This window comes from Notothenia rossii (assembly GCF_949606895.1).
Source record: "Notothenia rossii genome assembly, chromosome: 7".
In the NCBI taxonomy this organism is placed as follows: Eukaryota; Metazoa; Chordata; class Actinopteri; order Perciformes; family Nototheniidae; genus Notothenia; species Notothenia rossii.
Genome location: NC_136905.1, coordinates 23,315,779 through 23,337,048, shown reverse-complemented (window position 1 = coordinate 23,337,048; position 21,270 = coordinate 23,315,779). Strand labels below are relative to the sequence as shown.

Below are 21,270 nucleotides of genomic sequence, written 5' to 3'. Positions count from 1 at the left end.
TTCCCCCAAATTTCTTTTTGGTGTCTATCTACGCCGGGATCGTGGCTGTTCCTGTTGCTGCGGTCCTGTGTCCTGGGTCCTGACTCATGTGTCCTGGATCCTGCATCCGGAGTCCTGGATCCTGTGTCCTGGATCCGCTATCCTGAGTCCTGGACTTCGAGTCGTGGCTGAATCTGTCACTGTGGTCGTGCCTGACACTCATCATACTACTTCCCTGATGGCTCCCACAGGATTGTTGATATCCTCATGGATTCATCTTCTTATTATACACACATGCATTTCCAAACATTTGGTCTACCTATGTTGCAAATGTATTATCTCTTCAATTTACACACAGCATCTATTGCACTTCTGTCCGTCCTGGGAGAGGGATCCCTCCTCTGTTGCTCTCCCTGAGGTTTCTCCCATTTTTCCCTTTAAACTGTGGGTTTTCTCTGGAGGTTTTTCCTTGTACGATGTGAGGGTCTAAGGACAGAGGGTGTCGTGTTGTCATACTGATATTCTGTACAAACTGTGAAGACCACTGAGACAAATGTAACATTTGTGATATTGGGCTATATAAATAAACATTGATTGATTGATTGATTGATTGATTGATTGATTGATTGATTGATTGAGATGAGGATGCCCTTGCGGAAAGAATAAAGGCTCTTCCTGTTTTTCTTCCATCCGTGGCAGAGTGGTGGTTTCCTACATTGTTCACAAATCACTAATATTTGGGGGTATTTCTGCAGCTGGGGCTCACTGACAAATCTCTTTATACCACTGAGATAACAAGGTCTGCCTGTCAAAAAACTAGAAGCCTCATAAAAAACGAGTATTACATGCTCTGGCTGAGTTTGTAACCCTTTCATCTATAAATCTTACCAAGCCTGAAGCTGCTCTTTTGGCTTAATCGTAATCCAATCATCCATTACCTGTTATAGTTGTTCCACACAATAAGCATCGCAAAGAGAGCATAAAAAGACCTCCTCTCTACGTTATATCCCTTAATGTTCCATTGCTTTTTGCTTTACTCTGTTTTTATTTTCACATCTTTGCAGTTCCTTGTGAGTAGAATAAAAAAAGCTTCAGGCCTTTACCTCCTCTGTTACAGCAGCAGCTTTGGCTCTCCTACATGTTTCAGCTTTCAGTATGCTGAGGACATTTGGTCTTTGAAAGCTTGAGGTAAAACAAAAGCAGACAAGCAGCAACAAAGAGTCAGAAGAGAAAAGACAAGACTCAGAAGTGGGAATGTCAGCTCCCTTTAAACTTCTATACACCATAGACAACAACACAGTAAAGAGACTGAGCTGGAGCAGGGACAAATAAAAGAGTGTGTCCCCAAAACTAGTCCCATCATTCATTCTGATGCTTACTGAGAGATGGTGTTGATTACGGGTATAGGATATGCAGAAGGGTAGAAATACTAAGCAATTATTTATAATGGTTGTTTTTACTTTGCTTCACTAGCTTCACTGTGCTCCTCTATTTAAAGCTCCCGTCCACATTCACATGCAGTGTAATGTGAGGTAACCACAGAGTGTCTGTCACATACGCTGAATGGGAACATGGGATAACATTCCAAAGCAAACTTAAAGTGGATATTAACACATTCTGCTTGTCTTGTTATAGTCATGAAATAATCATTATCTTGGGCAGCGTCTCTCTCATTCCTATTTATTTCTCTAATGTTAGCTTTTTGAATAAGTGTCACAGCAAGGTTTCAATTGTGACTTTATCATTAAAGCCTCATTATGAGAATGGGTATTCTGCCGGCACTGAAATTGAAAATGCCTTCTTCTATTTCTGTTTTAAAGAGTTGGGAGTCCAATATGATTTTGCATACCAGCACTCTAATTTGTAAGTAGATGAAGATTACAACTTGAAGTCTGTGCCGAGAAAACGTATGTCTGAACTCAAATATACATTTATTTCAAGATTCTTCTCCTCCCAGAAGTGGCTATTAAGTGAGCAATTAGATCATAAGTTTGGAAGTAAGGAAATCATGTTAAAATCTGTCATAACAGAAATGTAACTTCCTTATTAATAGCTGTGTTTGGAAAGAGAAACAGTTTGGTTTGCAGCAACATCATGGACATTTCTCTTTTGTCAGATTTATATTATGAAACCATTTCCTGACTCAAGGACATCAAACTAAATAAAAATCTGTACATTTCTAAAATCTACAGAATCGATACAAGTACAACATTGTGGATAAAACACTGCCTCTTTGTCAAACAAAAATGAAAACCATCCAACAAAAACATCTCGCTTCCTCTTTTAACAGCCTAATGGACTCTCTCTGGTATTACAAATATACATTTTCCTTAACAAAACATAGCTAGATAAAGGTCCTGAGATTCCCTTACCTGCCATAGTTGAAATGCCGAGGATCACTCCGATGGATAAATCAATATGTGTTCCCTGGGAGGAACAAACAAACACAAACACACTCGTTATGGTTCATTTCATTGTTTCATTGTTCATTCATTCACTGATTTTATGTCGTATTTCTTAATGATGTAAAGCACTTTGAAGTGCAATCCCCTGTATGAAAGGTGCTATATAAATAAAGTTATTATTATTATTATTTGTATGATTTTAAAATGTTCAATTTATTTTTGCCATGTTATAATACAAACAATCAGTGGAAGCTTACGTATGAGTTATAGCATGGAGTATATTGTATTTGTATGTTCTTTCTCCATGACATTCAGAGAGGAATACATCAATGAATTATTTAACGGAGGCTGACTTGGTGTCTCCTGTGAGTCATAACAAAAGGTTATTCTGGACTACAAAGCTTTTAAAGATATTTTCTAAAATGTCAGTCCCTCAGTTTCATGGTTTTAGTGGATAATACAAAACTTAAATCAACCAAAGATCTAGGGTACAGTAGTTTATCAAAAAAGTACGGATTTAAAAAAGTACAGGCAGATAAATATTTGGTGCCAACACAATCTTTCTTTATCTTTTTGGCAAAGTTATTCCATGTCATTACTGTAAATGTAGGATATTCTTTATTGTTTTTTCCCTTGTATATATATCTCAGTTGGTCTGTTCCTTTCCCTGTAGATGCCTCTAAAATAATTGAACATCTCTGGGTTAGAAAATAACCCGGCTGTGAAAGCACACATTAAAAGGAAGCTGAAGAATATTATATTTTCATTTCCTGAGCAGGATCACATTGTTCCACTGTGGTTAGATTTCATTATTTAAACAACTTCACAAAGACTTAATAAGACGTGGGTATGCTTGTGGCAGACACACTGCTTAAAATTGTTTCAGATGAAATGAGAAATGGAAGGACTGAAGATGAGAGACAGAGTGCCAAACATGACAGGAAATATACTGAGCTATAAATACATTAGCATAAAATAAAGAGATTTCTCCTTTTTGCCTTGATGCTTCCTTCAAAGCTTCCTACAGTATCATAAATACATGCAATATATTATTCAAGCGCAGATTCAGTGGAAATCCATCTCTCCACACCGAGTTAATGTGTATTCGCAGTGAACTCCATGAAGCGGACACACTTACAGCTACGATCATAATGCAGTTATCCAGGAATCCAAATCCAACGAAAGGGATAGCGTTGTGGAGCAGAACTGTGAAATAACAAACAAACAATACATCACCATCAGTTGTGTTAAGGTCTTCATTAATATGCAATAACCCATTAGACATAATTGAGCATTTCAAAGCAGACCTCTGAGATACAACAACATTATTTCACAAGACCCAAAACCCGTCCCTATTGAAAAGAAAATTATAGTCTAATCTAGTCATTTATTCACGAGAGTTTTAATATGTTGTTATACCAGGTCGTTTGTAGCTTTTTTGTAACATCCACAGTGTAATCCAAGTGTGAAGATTGTTAGTTTATTCCCTAAACTTTATAGAATATGTGACATAAAATGATTCATTTAACCCCATAGATATTTTTAAAGTACCATAATGTGTTATAATGTGGGTTATAACCCTTTACTTTCTATAGCACAGTCAAGACCATTTGAATATTTTTCCACCTCACATTTGGAAAAGCACCAATGGGTATCATCTTTGAAAATCCAAAAAGGAATGAGATTCAACCTTGACCTTTTGTGTGAGTAGTGTTATGAATATAAAGCAGCTCCATTTCCTCCAAGAAGCTATCAAAATGTATATATTTTACACAGAGTAATGTATTTGTAATGTATTTATGTGTAAAGCGAGTGTGTGTGTGTGTGTGTGTGTGTGTGTAACATGTTTAGACAAGCTACAGTGGAATATCATTTTGCTGCGATGAAAGTGAATTTCAAATGTCACATCCTGAGAAAGGTCTAGCTTATTATGGTTTTAAATGAGCAAAGTTAAAGCTAGTGTTCTGCAGAAAAGGCTGCTTTAAAGAATAATAGCTCCTGAATGCCACTAATGTATTTAATCAAGCTCTTGTTTTACTGCAGCTCTGCCTGAATTGAAAAGAAGAATTTCCAATCTTGAAGTGTGACTACATACAAACACCTACACAGTCACTTCCTAAACGCAGACTTGACTGTAATACTACACCAGGGGCAGCTTTGGTTGAATGTTGAAGAGCACTCCATCTCTTAGCGGTGAGACGTTACGCTTCTCTGAAGAAAAACAACTAGACGCTCAAGAGTGAAGTGAAGGAGGCATTCTATTATTCTAGCTCTGCAGAACGCTTTCATACAAAGCATCATCTTTTGCACTCCAGTTCCGACAGGTTACATGACTATGTTTTAGTCATCTATCACAGCTTTTGCCAATGACGTAAAAGGCCTATTCGAACTTAAAACGGACCGCATAGCTTTTTTTTAACCTCAGGGATAACTAAGATATCCACATTATATTTCCCAAGGAGAACTCCTTATCTCCCCAAGAGCGGAAATTAAAAATAGAATCCTCTGGCTATAGTAGTTCCCATAAATGTACTTTTTGTGAACACTCCAGGAATGAAATGACTATGAAGCTGTTCCTCAATTTTTAAGTGGGTTAGGGTTAGGTTTTATCACGCCTGATCTTTACCCTAGTTACTGCCATCAGGCCACACGGTAATCATGTGCTATTAACCTTTTGTTCTGTTGTATTCTGTGCAGAGGAATGGTAGGACTGCCCTCTGTGCTTTCCCTATGATCGCAGTGCGTCTAAACCAACCTACTCTTATCTTAATTAACGCCAAGAAACATTCAGACCTGTGGAGAGTTTATAAGCAGCTTCCGATGCAAGTGGCATACTAAAACGGGTATGATTACAATAATCAGCTTTTGTTTTTTAAATATTAAAAAACACACAAAATCATCATCTTTTTGGATTTGCTGGAACAAACGATACCACTGTTGAGATTTTCTTTGGCAAACCTCAGCTCCAAATTGCAGTCTCATTTACTCAGTTAAGTCTGCAAAGAGATGAAGCTTTACCAAGGATTTGATCATTTATTAGTTTTTAAGCTTACTTCATGACTTTTAGGTCGGAGTTTTATGACTCAAAAGTTGAGTAGATGTGTCTTATCAGTAAGTACACTTTTTCCACAGAAGTCATCGTCACGTGAAACTCCCAGTAGGAGATAAGCAAGGCATTGATATACACAACACAAAAACGCTGCTGTCTTGAGGAAAATCCCGACTGTTGTGTTTGACGCTGTTGCTACGGCAACAGCCGAGTACATCTTTTTTTCATTCGGCTGTGCAGAAAACACTGAGCTTTAGATGAGAGATCTATCACACAATGTCTCGGTTTCTACTCATAGTGAAAGTCTTTGCTTTTGGACAGGATCAAATCAATGATCACAAGTTGATATGAACCATACCAAGCAGCTGGAAGCAGGAGGAGAGAGATCTGAGGGCATGCCACTACTTGAGCAGCGCAGAGTGAAGTATGCCTATTTTTAGCTGAGTGTGCGCAGGTGTGAGTCTGTCACCTTCAATATTAACTGGGAATTTATCTGCTAACACATTCTATTGATCTAAACTAAATAACATCTCACACCAAATACAGAGTGCTGCAAATGTTGTTACATTTAGTGATCTTCTTTAGGGCCTGTCCTTTTCCCCCTCACTCTGCACTGAGCTAATTCTGTTTATTTAAACTACCGGTAACTTTAAATGTTATAACAATTTGTAATAGATCATGCAATTCTTCCGGTTTTTGCCTTGTAAATTATAGTATTTACTAACCACAGGAACAGCTTCAGTGGAAGGAACAGTTGGATCTTACAAACCATAAACATTAATCAATAAATATACGATATAAAGGGTCATTAACTGTTCAGACAGTGCCTGCTACTGTACAGCAGCTGGAGTACAAGGAGTCTGTTTACAGTGAGGAGACACAGTCTTAGTCTTGATATCTGGACTGTTTGTTTTCTTTTTCTATTTAACAGCTTTTGAGTGTGTGTATGTGTGTTTGTGTTGTACTCTTCTAACTGTTGTGGGAACTGTAAAGGACTCAAGCACAGTGTCCAGCATGATGTAATAGCTTAATATTGTGTGCTTTGTGTCATAAAGTCATAAGACGATTTGAACTGTACAGTAGAATCAGCTTTAATATATATCCTTGGGTACCCATGTGTTTGCAACATCAGGTGCAATATCTAATGCCATATCTGCACATGGAAAACGTAAAACCCACAAAGCCACCTGCAGCATGTATTCCCTGTCCTTTGGAGAGGACATGGAAAGAAAGTATCAACATTGAAACCACAACACCCGGCTCATTAACGTTCATTAAGAATGATCTTCATTAATCTTCCTGCTTCATAGACCGTTAAATGAGCAATGTCGAAACAGGCGGCCATGCAGGTTTAAGGAGAATATATTTTTAAGTACTCCTTTAACCACTCTAAATACAGAAAATAATTAAATACACATAACCACATACATGCAATTCCTTTTAAAGCATAGGGCAATATTACAATGTAATGAGAATGCTTACTATATCTGAGCTCTCCTGAAGTAGGTGCTGAAACTTCAATCTGACCTGAAAAAGAAGAAAGAGAAGGAGAAATGTATTACAAAGCTTCTGCATCGCCTGTGGCCTGCGTCAACATGAAGGGGAAAAGGCAAAGGGGAGATAGAGGAGAACATTTGAGCAAGCAATGTGTTAGAGGAGATGAAAGGAAGCGAGGAAGAGGAGCAAGTCCCTGTTTGCCCCCTCCCCTGAGTGAGAGATGGAGAAGGAGAAAGGCGACGTGAAGAATGATGATTCTGCTGCCAGTCAGGACTCAGAGGTACCCTGCTGGCACACTGATTATAGTGTGTGTGTGTGTGTGTGTGTGTGTGTGTGTGTGTGTGTGTGTGTGTGTGTGTGTGTGTGTGTGCGCGCGCACCAAGAACTTACTCTAAGTATTTATAAGGTCATTTTAAATAGCTGGTCATTTCCTAGAGTAGGCATTAAAACTAAAACATTAAAAACGAATTATCCATCTTTTAATATATAAAGTTTAGGCTGTAACATCACAAAATACAAAGAAAGAAACAAAACATCTGCCTCCCTCCTGTCCGCTGTCCCCACCCCACCTCACTTCCTCCTTTCCTTTCATGACCCAGTGTCGCATTACGAGCGTCAGGCCACAGCCTTCAGTTCAACCCCCGTCTCATGTTGCTGACACAACAACGGACAATTCTTCACCTCAGCGAGTGCCCTTAAAATAAAGCTCACACATTCACTGAAGCACCCACACTAACACTAGTATATGTTCATCATCCTTATTATTTTCGCACACAAACTGTCATTAACTCCTGCTTCTGCACTGCCTTATGAAATATTATCTTTCTAATTCCCTTAGAGAAGTGTAAAGGCTTTGTGTCATTTGACAGCTTTTGCTAAATTCTCTAAGGTACAATAACATAATCTATCAAACTACAAGAGAGGAAGAAAGCAACAGAGATGAATATCCTAACACAGGAAGATTGATGGCTGTGCCGAAACACATTTCTCTCCATTAAAACGTCATTCATGGGTGGTTCTAGCTTTTAAATAAAGACTTTCAATGATTCCCCCTGTGCCCTTCTGTAAGCTGATGCATCAAATCCTCACTTATCTCACTGAAACCTCAGCTGATCAGCTGATGCTGTTACATAACAACAATTGCTGTAAGACTTTAAATGAGACTTGAAAATTTCAAAGGTACTGGGAAGCCATGCAATTTTCCATACAAGCATTTGAAACTTTGATAAGTTCATAAACAGTGAATTGCCTAAATGTTTTAAATAAAAATAACTAAAAACCTCATCCGCATTCAATAATTTCAAATTGATAATTAGACTTTGTTACGGTAAATCCACACCAAGCCCCCAGGAAGTGCACCTGACTCTGCCCAACATTCGTTGTGTCCAAACGGCGGTACTGCAACTGCCGTATCAGTCCGTGACGTCACCTGGCCCAAAACTACTTTTTCCCATTGACTAACATGGGGAAAGAGACGTCTGTAAATCAGTGGATAATTGTTTTGTAACTAAATAAACTATAAATTAACTATTTTATAGCCCTTATTAGAATCATTCGGTCCTTAAAGTTGTAAAATGCACTAAAAGCCGAATCTAGATTTATTTTCTCTCTCCATTCATTCTAGTGAGGCAGAGATTGGGAGCTCAGGGGACGGGGCTTAAGGGGCGCATGCTCTGTGAGCGCACATACGGGTTCTTCTGCTCTGGCAGCCAGGCATGGCGGGTAATCTGTGACGTTTTGCTCTCTCAAAAGTTGGGCCATTTTGACTTCATGTGCCAATGAGCAGATCTCATAGGAAAGAACGAGACCCCGCCTCCCACGCTGTATCCAGTTCTTATTATACATCCATGGTCCACACGGCAGCGTGCCTTGAAGCTTGCCGGTGGGTGTGTCTGGCGTGCGAAAAACAACCAATCACATTAATCTCCCGCCCTGGACACACAAGCACTCGGTTTGATTGGCTAGAGCTTGTACGTGTCTGGCGTGCGAAAAACAACCAATCACATTAATCTCCCGCCCTGGACACACAAGCACTCGGTTTGATTGGCTAGAGCTTGTACTGGCATATGATTTGACGACGCTTGAAAAATTGAACTTTTCTCAACTTTCGAAGCGAGCAACAGAGGCAAAGCGACGCGACGGAACCATAATGCAGTTCGGCAAAGCATGACGTCACCCCATTCAAAGAGAATGGGAAGCGTCTCCGTTGAAGCAACGCACGCTTCCGTGTGGACGGGCCGTTACTCAGAGAAAGAAAAATATGTTATACTCAGCTTTCCACTCTTTTTTTCATGCAAGATCTAGCCGTATCAACCACAACACTGGAAGGTCAGTTACCTGGTTGATGTGCTAACAGCTTTGAGGGACGATAGTACAGTATAATAGACATGAACGTTAACCTAGACTAATTCATGAAAGATTTGTCACCTAAAGGGGCCTACACACCAAACTGACACCAAAGAACACGTCCCGACGGACCCGATTGTTGTGTCGCCTCACGTCTCCTGCGTCTTGGCCAACAATCGCACTGGAACACACCGCAAAGACTTCAGCCGCCGGCCAAGTAGCACGTACAAACTGCACATGCGTGAGTGGCAATAACTCTCCTTACCAGCAGGCGGCGGTAGTGTGTATTCGTCATTCAAAAGAGGCAACAACCGGAAGACAGACTGCGTGATACACCGAGAGAAGAAGAACAGACTGCGTGATAACCGAGAGAAGAAGAACAGACTGCGTGATATAAACAAACAACAAATAGCCTGTGCGTTCCATTTTCACTCTAAAACGAGAAGCTCATGGAGCTTTCCCGAACCTGTGTCGAGAGCTGGAGTTCAATTGAAATCTCAGATTTGGCTTCTTAATAGTGTGTTTGGGTCCCTCACTTCCGTTTCGCTTCTCATGCACTGATTCGGTAAGCTGAACAGCCAATCAGTGATATCTTTAGCCGACGGCCTTTTACCGACAGCCGGCGGAAAGTGTCGGCACGGCCGAAAAGACACGACGGGGCGGGACACACAAATCTGAGTAGGGCAACAGGACGCTCATCGACGGCTAGACATCTATCGACATCTATCATCCTTATGTGTGTAAGGATCTTTAAACTGACTTTTCAAAACATTATTCTTGAAAAGAAGAAACATCTGTTGTCTGGGCCAAGACAGATTTTCCAGTTTCTGAAAGATCCTTCTTCCTCATTGATGGATAACATTTGGGCGAAGATAAAATGCCCAGTTGATAATTTTCTTCACAAAGTTTTGTCTCACCAAACTATTTCCCAGAGGGCTGATGGCCATACATTGAATGGCCAACATTTTTCTATCCGTCCAATTTTAAGAAAGAAAGGAGTATGCAATACAGCCTTGCGCTCCAAATCAGAAGCAAGTTCCTGCTATATTTTCCAATTACTTAAAAAGAATGAAATGACAGCCGAGTCACCGTCCCATCATCACTCACATGAGAAATCCCATTAATGAGATACAAAATCTCTGAAGATCTTCCCCTCCCAATCCACTGGGCTTCATCCAGATATGTATTAGAGCTGCAGAGCTGACCTGGCAGACTATTGGCCCAGAACTGCAGTGGTATAAAGTATTGATTGCATGCTATCTCAACTCCCCAGAGAGTATGTGTCAAGAGAATTCAATTACAACTGACGGGAGTGCTGAAAACATTTATTTCCTTTGGTAAGTAGCTAACCACGAGCATGATTAAATACCAAAGCAGCCATGTTTCATTCGTCTTGAAGCCTCTCTTATCTTGGACCCTCATACTGCAGAAATACCTGCACAGCACATCTTGTGATTTGGGCACAGATCTCAACTGTTGAAGGCCAAATCAGATACAATAATTCTCATATGCACGTCCCACAAATCTTGGCCTTCCCAGCATTTTTAGCATTTAGTTTGGAGTGAGAAACTTAAACTATTTAGATGTTTTGTATGTTTTATTGCACAATTTAAAAAGAAAACAGAGAAAATGTAAATAGCAAATGAAAGTACCGTATTTTCCGGACTATAAGTCGCACTTTTTTTCCTAGTTTGGCTGGTCCTGCGACTTATAGTCAGGAGCGACGTATATATGTTTTAAATGTCAATTCATGCTGACTGACATGAACCGTCTACAGCCACCAGAGGGCGCTCTAGGCTTGTGACAACTATATGCTGCCCCTGTACCACCGAAAAAAATAACATTAACATTAAAAGAAAAGAAAGACTGAACAAAATCGAAATGCCTCCAAAAAGAAAATCGTATGCTGCAGATTACAAACTGCAGGTTGTGAAATATGCATCCGAAAACGGCAATAGAGCAGCAGAGAGAAAGTTTGGAGTCAACGAGAAACTTGTGAGAGACTGGAGAAAAGCAGAGGTTGCTCTTGCCGCCATGAAAAAAACAAAAAAAGCGAATCGCGGGCTGAGGGCGAGATGGCCAGAGCTGGAGGAACGACTATATAGATGGGTTTTAGAGCAACGTGCTGCCGGGAGAGGCATGTCAACGGTGCATGTACGTCTCCACGCCCTGGCAGTTGCCAAAGACATGAATATAAACGACTTCAGAGCCGGGCCGTCCTGGTGTTACCGTTTCATGCAACGGAACCGGCTCTCTATCAGAGCACGGACAACTGTATGTCAGAAACTGCCAGCAGATTTTCAGGCCAAGATCGACAGTTTCCGTGAGTTTGTTGCAAAGCAGGTGACTGAACACAACGTGTCACCGGATCACATTATAAACATGGATGAAGTCCCCCTCACGTTTGACATCCCCATGGGCCGAAGTGTCGCAGAGAAAGGGCAGAAAAGTGTGAATATAGTGACAACTGGTCATGAGAAATCACACTTCACCGTGGTGCTTGCATGTTGTGGAGACGGATCGAAATTACCACCGATGGTCATTTTCAAGCGCAAAACCATGCCAAAAGACGACTTCCCCCCCACAATTGCCGTGGCCGTGAATGAGAAAGGATGGATGGATACAGAAATGATGAATGTTTGGCTTACAAAGTGCTACACTAAGCGTCCCGACGGCTTCTTTAAAACACGCAAAGCCCTGCTTGTGATGGACAGTATGCGAGCGCACATAACGCAACTGTTCAAAGATAAAATAAAAGCTTGCAACTCCATACCTGTCATCATCCCTGGAGGCTTAACAAAAGTACTCCAGCCACTCGACATCTCCGTGAACCGGAGCTTCAAGGCTGTCTTGCGTCGCCTGTGGGAGGAGTGGATGGTGGATGGAGAGCACAGCTTCACGGCAACGGGAAGGATGCGCCATGCAACTTTCCAGCAAGTCCTTGGATGGATCGACAAAGCATGGACTTCTGTGACAACCGAAACCATACTGTCCGGATTCAGAAAGGCTGGGATAACGGGAAATAATGCTGCGTCTGACGACAGCCCCGCAGAAGAGGAGACAGTGCTTCGTCTTCCTCCGGAGTTGGCGGAGTTGTTCCGCAGCGACACCGAGAATGAAGAATTCAATGGATTCAGTGAAGTGGAATGAGATCGGGAGCTTCGTTAACTTGCTTACCGAGACTTGGCTCGTCGTGTTAATTTAGCCTCTTTTTTTCAGCCTCCCAGCGATGTTCCTTATGCTATTGTGTAGCTGAATAACTGTACATATGTTACGTTAACATACCGGACATTCAGCCTGTTCTGTGTTAAATTAACTGAATAACTGTTTGTGTTAAATTACCGGTAACATACCGGACATTCAGCCTGTTCTGTGTTAAATTAACTGAATAACCGTTTGTGTTAAATTGTTAAGTGTGAAATAAATGTCTGAATAAATGCGAATTCATACTTTTTGACAAGAACTGTCTACAGCCGTGAGAGTGCGCTCTCGGCTTGTGACAACTATATGCTGCTCCTGTACCACTGAAAAAAACGAAGAAGAGAGCGGACGGTTCTTCCGGGTTAGCTGCTTGTTAGCCATCTGTTGTTAGCCGTCTTGTTAGCTTGTTAGCCGTCTGTTGTTAGCCCGCCGTCTTGTGTCCGGTGCGGCGCAGGGTCCACCCCTACCAGCCCAGCGGCCGAATGCTCAGTGGGTGCGTCCGAGATGCCCCGTCTGTCCCAGCAGTCCTCCGTCGGAGCGCGTCAAGGGGTAGAAGCATGCCACCCTAGCCCGACTCGCAGAGCCAGCCTCCAGGTAGAAGGTATGTGTTGCGTTAACATACCGGACCTGTGTAGTTAATAACTTCCCTTTCCAGTTTACCGTAAATGTCTGTTATTGGCTTGGATTTGAAAATAAATATCTGAATAAATACGACTTATAGTCCGGTGCGACCTATATACGTTTTTTTCCTCTTCACGACGCATTTATTGGCTGATGCGACTTATACTCAGGAGCGACTTATAGTCCGGAAAATACGGTATATGTGCAGTTACACTCTGGGCTTATCTAAAGAACCTCAATTAACAAAGATATTTGACTTGATGATGGTGCTAGATGAAAAGTCAGGGGATCATCACGTCTATTGCAAATCAACCCAAGCAGGGTGTGAATGTTTGTAGCGCATTTCACACAGTCAAACAGTTGGGTAGTACATTTTGTGACCGGCAAAGCAATCGAGCCATACTGCCACAGCATTTTTAAAAACTGTGATATTCATGTCATCTCAAAATTCACTTCAGCATCTGAATGATAATGTGCTTTGTCTGGCAGCCTGTTTAATCTCCTATTGATGTGAAACTGTATGGCCTACACAGACAGCCAGACCTCCAACTCATCTTCATAAATAATTATAATATACTGCTGTGCTGGCTTTAGCCTTAGCATTTTGGATTTACTTGCTGCTTGCTGCTCTAAAAGTGTCTGTTCGAAGAGGCAACCATTAGCACTCAACTTCTTGTTTGCTGTGATTGTTTAAGGATGTGAAAAAGTCACGCTTCCCTGTCTTTGTTTTGCCGAGACAATTGGATCAGTCCACACTTTTGGTGCCAGCGCGGCATGAAATGTGTGAACAACAGAGTTTTAGATTTAGAGATAAACATGAGAAAAGCCAAGCTCTTTCTCTGCAAAACGTATTAATGACCAATACATGCTTGTGTGTCTGTATAGTGAATGAAAATGATAAGAGTATATATACGTTTTTCTGCCAATTCAGGTGTTTGTGTTACAGAGGTAGAACAAATAACCTTTGCAAGGGCATTTTTTATTGCAGTACAATGCAGTTTGTGTGTGTGAGAGTGGGCTGTACTAAGAAACATAATTGTTGTCACCGAAGGACTTTATAGATTTTTAGTTCACTTTCTCACACAGAGTGCATCAGAGTGTGGTTTGATGCAACACAGACTGCAGAGTGAGTGAGTGTGTGTGTGTGTGTGTGTGTGTGTGTGTGTTTATCTGTACGGATTTATATCATCATTGTATTATTGTCTTCATTTTGTGTGCAAGCCTATTGTTCTGATATGTGTGACCAAGCATGCATATACTGTATCCGTGTGTGTCTGTGAGATCAGTAGAACAGAAACAATAGAAGGCTACATCCATTCATCACCCGCACTGCACCTTGATATTCTCCGGTGATTTATGAGGCAGGAAAGAGCAAATTTCACAGCACGCAGAACGGGGGTCAGTGGCAGGGACAGTCATTAATAAACAAAAAATAAGAGAAACATTTTGGGGAAAAAACTTTTTATAGCATAAGGTTTTGTACATTTTAGGTTGAATTGATATTTGTTGGAGAAATTATTTGCACAAAAAAAGTTTACAACCAAATGGAAAGCAATCAATACTCAATTATATATTTCTCCATCTATTTAGTCTAACGTAGTTCAGGCAGAATGAGTCCACCTTAAAGCTGTAGATTTGCATATAAATGCACACTTGAAAGAAAGTCTATCTTGTTCTAGTCCCTTTTACATGTCTACAGGAGGACTTTTAAAAGTCACCTCACAACTTAATATAGTCTGTCTGCTGAGGAGAAAATAATAAGTAGTCAGTGTACCCTTGTGAGAGGGAATTCAAAAGCACTGGTGCATGACCACACAAAAACAGAATCCTTACATTTCAGCAAAGTATCTTTTTCCCCCTGTGGGTTCAGCAAACTCTAGATGGCAGGTAGACAAATATATACACCAGTGCATTCCCTGAGTGCCAATTAGCGAAGCTGTGGAGGGCCTGAGACAAAACACAGAAACAGACAAAAACAACCACAACTCCTTGAAAATACCCCCCAGACAAACCACAAGCGACAGCAGGGAAAATAAGAGAATAGCCTTGCTTCCTCTCCGTCTTGAAGTTGGCACCCAGCCAGTAATGAAGGACGAAGCAAAGAATAGCATATGATAAAAAGAGATATATTTTTAATTGATCAAGTGACTGCCTAAAATAACTTAGAGAGCCGCACACTGAAGAGAGTTAACAACAGAGATAAAGGTACTTGGAAGCCATGCATTTAACATGAAGTGCTTATACCAATAATAAAATGTGCTAGTAAGAACACTATCATAGTATTTCCTGTATTACATTTTCCCCCATAAAGATGGGGATACAGGACCACAGATTCCACTTATATAACATAAAGTGCTCACCACAGTTATGATGCAAGTGGATCCAAATCCTGCATCAGCCCTCATTCTACCAAAACCTGTTTTCACTCAAGTTAATTGCAGTTAATTACATGCACCTGGCGTCCTGGCTGTCAATTAGTCATTGATCAGATTACTAGAATCAAAGCCCATACTCTTCAACGGTACTGCACAGGTGTTTCTAATGCTACTTAGAACCTTAGTTTAGCTGTGTATAAACCATATTCCAGTTTCTCTTTTATGCTCCTTCTTAGTGTGGGACGACTTTGTGTTTTTAATGGATGGCTGTTATTGTACATAGCAAATGCAGGGAATTTGCAACAATGAGAAATTGGCACAAACCTGCATCTTTAACCAGGTTCTACACAAATGTACAATTGTTATGCGCTGACTATTCCAGGTGGTTTCAGCCATGCGAGTGCTGTTTACCATGCTCTATTTTTCACTGCTGGTGCTGTTTTACTGTTCTTGTTGCATAAGCAAGGGACCTAGGTCAACACTTTCTGTTTTCAAAATGTGAATTTTGGCTCCAGTCACAGACGGTAGCAGTTTTCTTTTGTGAAAAGCTGTACAGTGCATCCCCAGTAACAAAAAGCAGCAGTTTGCTAGCTTGTTAGCATAGTGGAATTTTGTTTTTGTAGTTGTTGGTGAGCTAAAAGGAGAGTAAGTATTCAACTAACACGTCAGGCAGATATAACAAAGCAAGCTGCTAAAAAGAAAATTATTTTCTATGATGCAGATTCAATATACTGTATATACTTCCAACAGGCTGGTCCACGGACAAGCTAGTGAAATAGGCAGCCTAGTATTTATCGAAGTTAAACTTGGAAGTATTTCAAAGCAGTAAATACAACCCTTGAGGGAAATGTTAAACTGATCATCTCCAATAAGTGCTGACTGAGGTCTTGAGGGACTGCAGTGGCAGCCATGGTGACTGTGTAGCAAGGTCAGTTACAGAAGCCTCTGAGGGACAAACCAAGGAGAAAACAAGGAGGTGTGATATATAGTGTGTTACAGTACACCTCACAGAAGTGTGAAAGGGATAAGAGTAGGAGAGATGAGAGGACAGTGAGGAGACCATAATAGCATCAGAAATGGCAGAGAAAGTGTGTTATCATATTTTCCCCTGCAAACTCCGAACAGAAACCGATCCATCTCTGTCCCTTAAACTGTCAAGTTCATAACCTTGTGATCGAAAGGACAGACTCACAAAAACAAGCCCCACCTTGAATATCAAACACAACCTGCTGTGCATAATATTATTACCAGGCTTCTGTGGTGCCTGTGTAATTTGGTTCATGACTTGATCCATCTGTCACAAATAAGAAGAGCCATATGCAGTGACTTTCTTTCTCTCTTTTAGTTTAAATGAATCATAAACCAGATTGCCAACTAGAAGACAATCTCACATACTTGGCTCAATATGGCACATTTCCCTCTTACAAAGACTCATTTGAAAATGAGGCTTTTTATGTATAACAACAAATCACAAGTTTTAAATATAGTGATTCTTAATGTAAGTGTTATTAGTAAAACATTTGCACAAGTAATGGATTACAGGTCAGCTGCTCTCAAAAGCTACATTAGCATGCCTGGCTAACTTGCTTCTTCCTACAGTAGGCTAACTAAGGGTTACTTTCAAAGGGCAAGGAGTGTTTCATTATCATAAACTTGATTTCATGTTAAGTTATCATACACAATTAAGACCCCTGACTGAGCTCTTGTTTTGAAACATGTCAGGGGCAGCATTTGTATCCAAATTAGGAAGCTAAGTAAGCTAAATTAGCTCGCTAGTTATAGATAATAAAGTTTATCTCTGACAGTTGTCATTTAGGCCAGCAAAATGAACTGTATTTGGAAGCCTACTTTTGCCTATCCCCCCATCCAATCCCAGGGGAAACAATTTCAAAGAAAAGACTAACAAAATTGATCTGTCACTGTTGTCATTGTAAACTGACACTTGTAACATTTGAACAGGTTTAGAAACAGTCAGTTGTGGTAAAATGCTATATGGGGAAAAAATCCCCTATCATGATCAACATCAATCTGCTTTTTTTTTTCTTTCAGTCATCACCAATAGCAGGTAGCACTTGGGTTCAGCACACATTGCAGTTCAAACTAAGTTTCCAATGAAAAAACACTCAGTGAAAGTATCCTTGGCGTGCAGAGAATGATTATGTGTTAATGGATGCAGCTCTGTTGTTGGCAGCAAACTACTCTCAATAAATACACACTGTTTGTTATTACAGTCTGTGTGATGAATGTTGTGTTTTCTGTTAATAAATTACCAATCACAGCAATGTCCAGCGGACAGAAACCAAGCTGAGTGTCTGGCAGGTTATTAATCCAAGTAGCCTAACTCAGCGATAATCACTGTTGCTATTTAGTAAAGGTAATTAACAGCATAATGGGAAGCATCATTGACTTGCAAATTCTCAACAATGCCAGTCCTTTTTTTTCATACCAGCCTGAAGAGAATTGTGATTGAGCAGCATGGGTCACGGCAGGTTAAATGTCACCATGGACTACCATTATGCAGCAGTGTGTGTGAATTAGCATGACTATGAGACCTGTGGCGGGATGGAGGAATAAAAAGGTGGTCTCCTTTGTCAGTTTAGGCAATGAGGCTATATCTGAAAGGCGGACAGACCGGATATGGTTTCCCCTTTCAACATCAGAGGTGGAATACGATATCAGCAGGCCCTATTAGAGCAACACACTCAGCATAGCAAATATGCGCCATCCTTTTCGGAACAGACAAACACGAGGAAACAGGATTGAAGCTTTGAAACATAAAGGGTTTCAAACGTTCGGAGAAATAAATGACAGGTCGTAAAAGAAAATGAAAGAAAGAGCATGTTTGTTAATGCCCCTGATATGCCCACTTTGTAGTACAATCATAAAGGTCACCTATTATGCAAATTCCACTTCTTTGTATGTCTTTTATACATAAATATGTGTCGTCTCTGTGTTAAGAGATTCTGAAAGTTTCAGGAAAAAATGTTCCCTCTCTTTTCGTCCTGATCCATTTACTGTATATAACAATCTGTCTGAAAATGAGCTGATCAGATTTTGGCCCCTTTGTGATGTCACAATGTTTTTTTGGGTTGTGCAACCATAAACCAATCACCAACCAAGGTAACTCCCACCCAGCTTATCAGCTGAGTCTCCTCCTAGAGTACCATTATGTTTTTTTAAACAAACATCTCGCAGAGGGGCGTGGCCAGCAGCAGCTAATTTGCATTTAAAGCTACATACACAGAATCAGCACTTTTGAAACAGGACTGAAACAGAGGGGTTTATGGGATGTGTTACGGCTGTATGTATTCCCTGTTTCTTTTTCCCGTTGGTTCCTCTACCCAGGTGTCCTGCATCGCTGTAACGAGGTTCAGACGAGGTGCACCTGGAGAAGGAAGTGCTTAAAAGCTCCAGTGCAGCAGCAGAAGGGAGAAGCCTCTGGGGTGGGGACTGCTGTGTCTCTGCTTCTCATCCTAGGAGAAGATTTGATGTGTTGTCTATAATAAATCCTATGGATTCAATTATTTAAAAAGGTGTCTTTCGTGTTATATTTGGGTCAGTGGTGGAATTTTGTTAGCTCCATATGGCCATTTTTGTGGGGCGTAACAAATGGGGGCTCGCCCGGGATCGAATGTCCATGAGGTGAGGTCAATTTATTAGCATTCGTCTGTATCTAGTGGCCGTTTGCTTTGTGGAGAGAGTTTGTTTGAGTTAATGTGTGGTTGTTGCTGTTTGTTTGGTTGGGCATTTCATTGTTTCACCAGCTTGCAATTTCAGTGTTGAGCATCCTGACTAGTTAGTCACCGGCTAGGTTTGAAAATCTTGCCACTTTTTTGTTTTGCTTTCTTATTTTTGGTGGTAATCCTGAGTGGGGGTACGCTTCAGTGTATTGCTTTAGGCTATATCTATGGTCTTCGGTGATGCACTGAGTTCAGCGTTTAAAGTCGCCTCGAGCTCGGCAAGCCACTGAAGACTAGCTAGGTTAGTTAGTCATCTCCATCAACAGCTCAGGGTTGGGGTGCCTCACTATTGCTTGTTTTCCCAGTTTTTGCACAGCAAATGTTAACTCTACTTTTTGTTTGGCCACTCTGAGTGTGCTCATACCGGTTCGTCAAGTGAGTTTGTTCAGTAGTTAGTGTGCTCATACCGGTTCGTCAAGTGAGCTTGTTCAGTAGTTAGTGTGCTCATACCGGTTCGTCAAGTGAGCTTGTTCAGTAGTTAGTGTGCTCATACCGGTTCGTCAAGTGAGCTTGTTGCTGGTTTCCTGCATCCATTACAGTAGGGTGACCATATTTTGATTTCCAAAAAAGAGGACATGCTGCCCCCAGCCTCGAGATACTTAATGATACTCAACGTTTACTCAAAGATGCCTTATTGTTTTAAAGTATGCCTCCTCTGTATGGATATACAATTATTATTTATATTATTTTACTGTATATAACACAATAATATCTCTCTATAACCAAAGACACACCAAACCAAGGTTACTCAACAATCAACATGCTTTATTATACCTAGAATTATCTCTGACAAATCTCAAATGCACAAGAATAACTTAAACATCAACCTGTAACAAAATAATAGCTCTCTTTTCAAGTCTTACTGGACAAAAATAAATAACAAAATATATGAAATCGTAGAAAATAGAAAATCCAGCTTTAACAAATAATCTCTTTGTATCTTGTCAATGTAAACAATAAAACAGTAACCTCACAAAGATACTAATGTAATTATTTTAAAAGTGCACTATGCAGTTTTGGATTTTACATTTGCATAATTGCCATTAGTGAACATAACCTAACATAACATTTGATTACCTAAATCAAACCAAACACATTTTGAGGCACCATGAACCAAATATAAGCCTACTTTAAATGTTTGTAAACACAATTCCAGGCCCTGTCATTGTAAACAACCACAGTGAAACGACAACTTTTCACATATTTCTAGCTTCAAACTGTTTTCTAGGTTCCCAATTTAAAATGAAAAGTTTAAAGTTTCTCTCCCACAGCTACATAGCTTTCTCTCTCTGCATAGCTGCATACTTCAATCTTCTTCATCCTGCTTTTCTTCTTCATCCTCCTTGTCTGCCCATCGATATTTAGCTGTGGAGCTGATCTTTCCCAGCAGGTTTCGGTTGCTCAACAAATAAGCATGAAAGTCTTTGCAAGACATGTCTTTCAAATTGTATTGCACAAATAGAATCCCCTTCAGTGACTCAACAGACAGCTGGTTCCTCTCCTTGGTCCACTGGCTCTGCATCAGTGAGAAAACCCTCTCAACATTTGCATTGTGAGAGGAAAGTGCAAAGACAAACTGTGCAATCTTCAGTAGTTCTGAGTAACATGCAATGCTTTTGACCTTCTCAAAATATTTGGTCCACTTCTGGTGCACCTGCAGGCCACTGAACTCCTCATCACGGTTGCACCTTTCTGTGAATCTCTTCAGATTGGTGACCTGGTCAAAACACTTGACATCATCAATTACCACCCCCTTCTCTCCTAGGCACTTGATGCAGGCCTCCACATCATTCCACTCTGGTGGCTCACTCAGATCCATCCACGTGAATGTGGAGAACTCTTCCATGGGAGTCATCCACTTCTCCAGATACTCCAGACATGTACTGTACAGGCCTTGCACATCAGCACAGAACTGGTCATATTCCTTACCAAGTCCATCACTACGCTTTTGTGCTAGTAGTCCCTTAACTTTAAGGGACATGAAGTTGTTGCTCTTGCGTTCAAGAAGAATGGTGTGGATGCTGTTCATTATTTTCTTTACCTCCATAATGGAGTTC

The 21,270-nt window shown here is 40.6% G+C and overlaps 1 protein-coding gene across 2 annotated transcripts in view; it reads right to left on the bottom strand.

Annotated features, from left to right (window-relative positions):
* Nucleotides 1–21,270, bottom strand: part of LOC307046545 (transmembrane protein 65-like) — a 50,089-nt gene that overhangs the window by 20,387 nt on the left and 8,432 nt on the right. For both annotated transcript variants that reach the window (XR_013810147.1, XM_079692939.1), the window contains exons 3-5: nucleotides 6,916–6,960; nucleotides 3,523–3,590; nucleotides 2,352–2,406 (exon numbers count right to left, since the gene is read on the bottom strand). Coding sequence is in view for 1 of the 2 variants with exons in the window: in XM_079692939.1 (XP_079549065.1) it covers nucleotides 2,352–2,406; nucleotides 3,523–3,590; nucleotides 6,916–6,960 (168 nt within the window). In the remaining variant the exon portion in view is untranslated. The remainder of the gene's footprint in view (nucleotides 1–2,351; nucleotides 2,407–3,522; nucleotides 3,591–6,915; nucleotides 6,961–21,270) is intronic.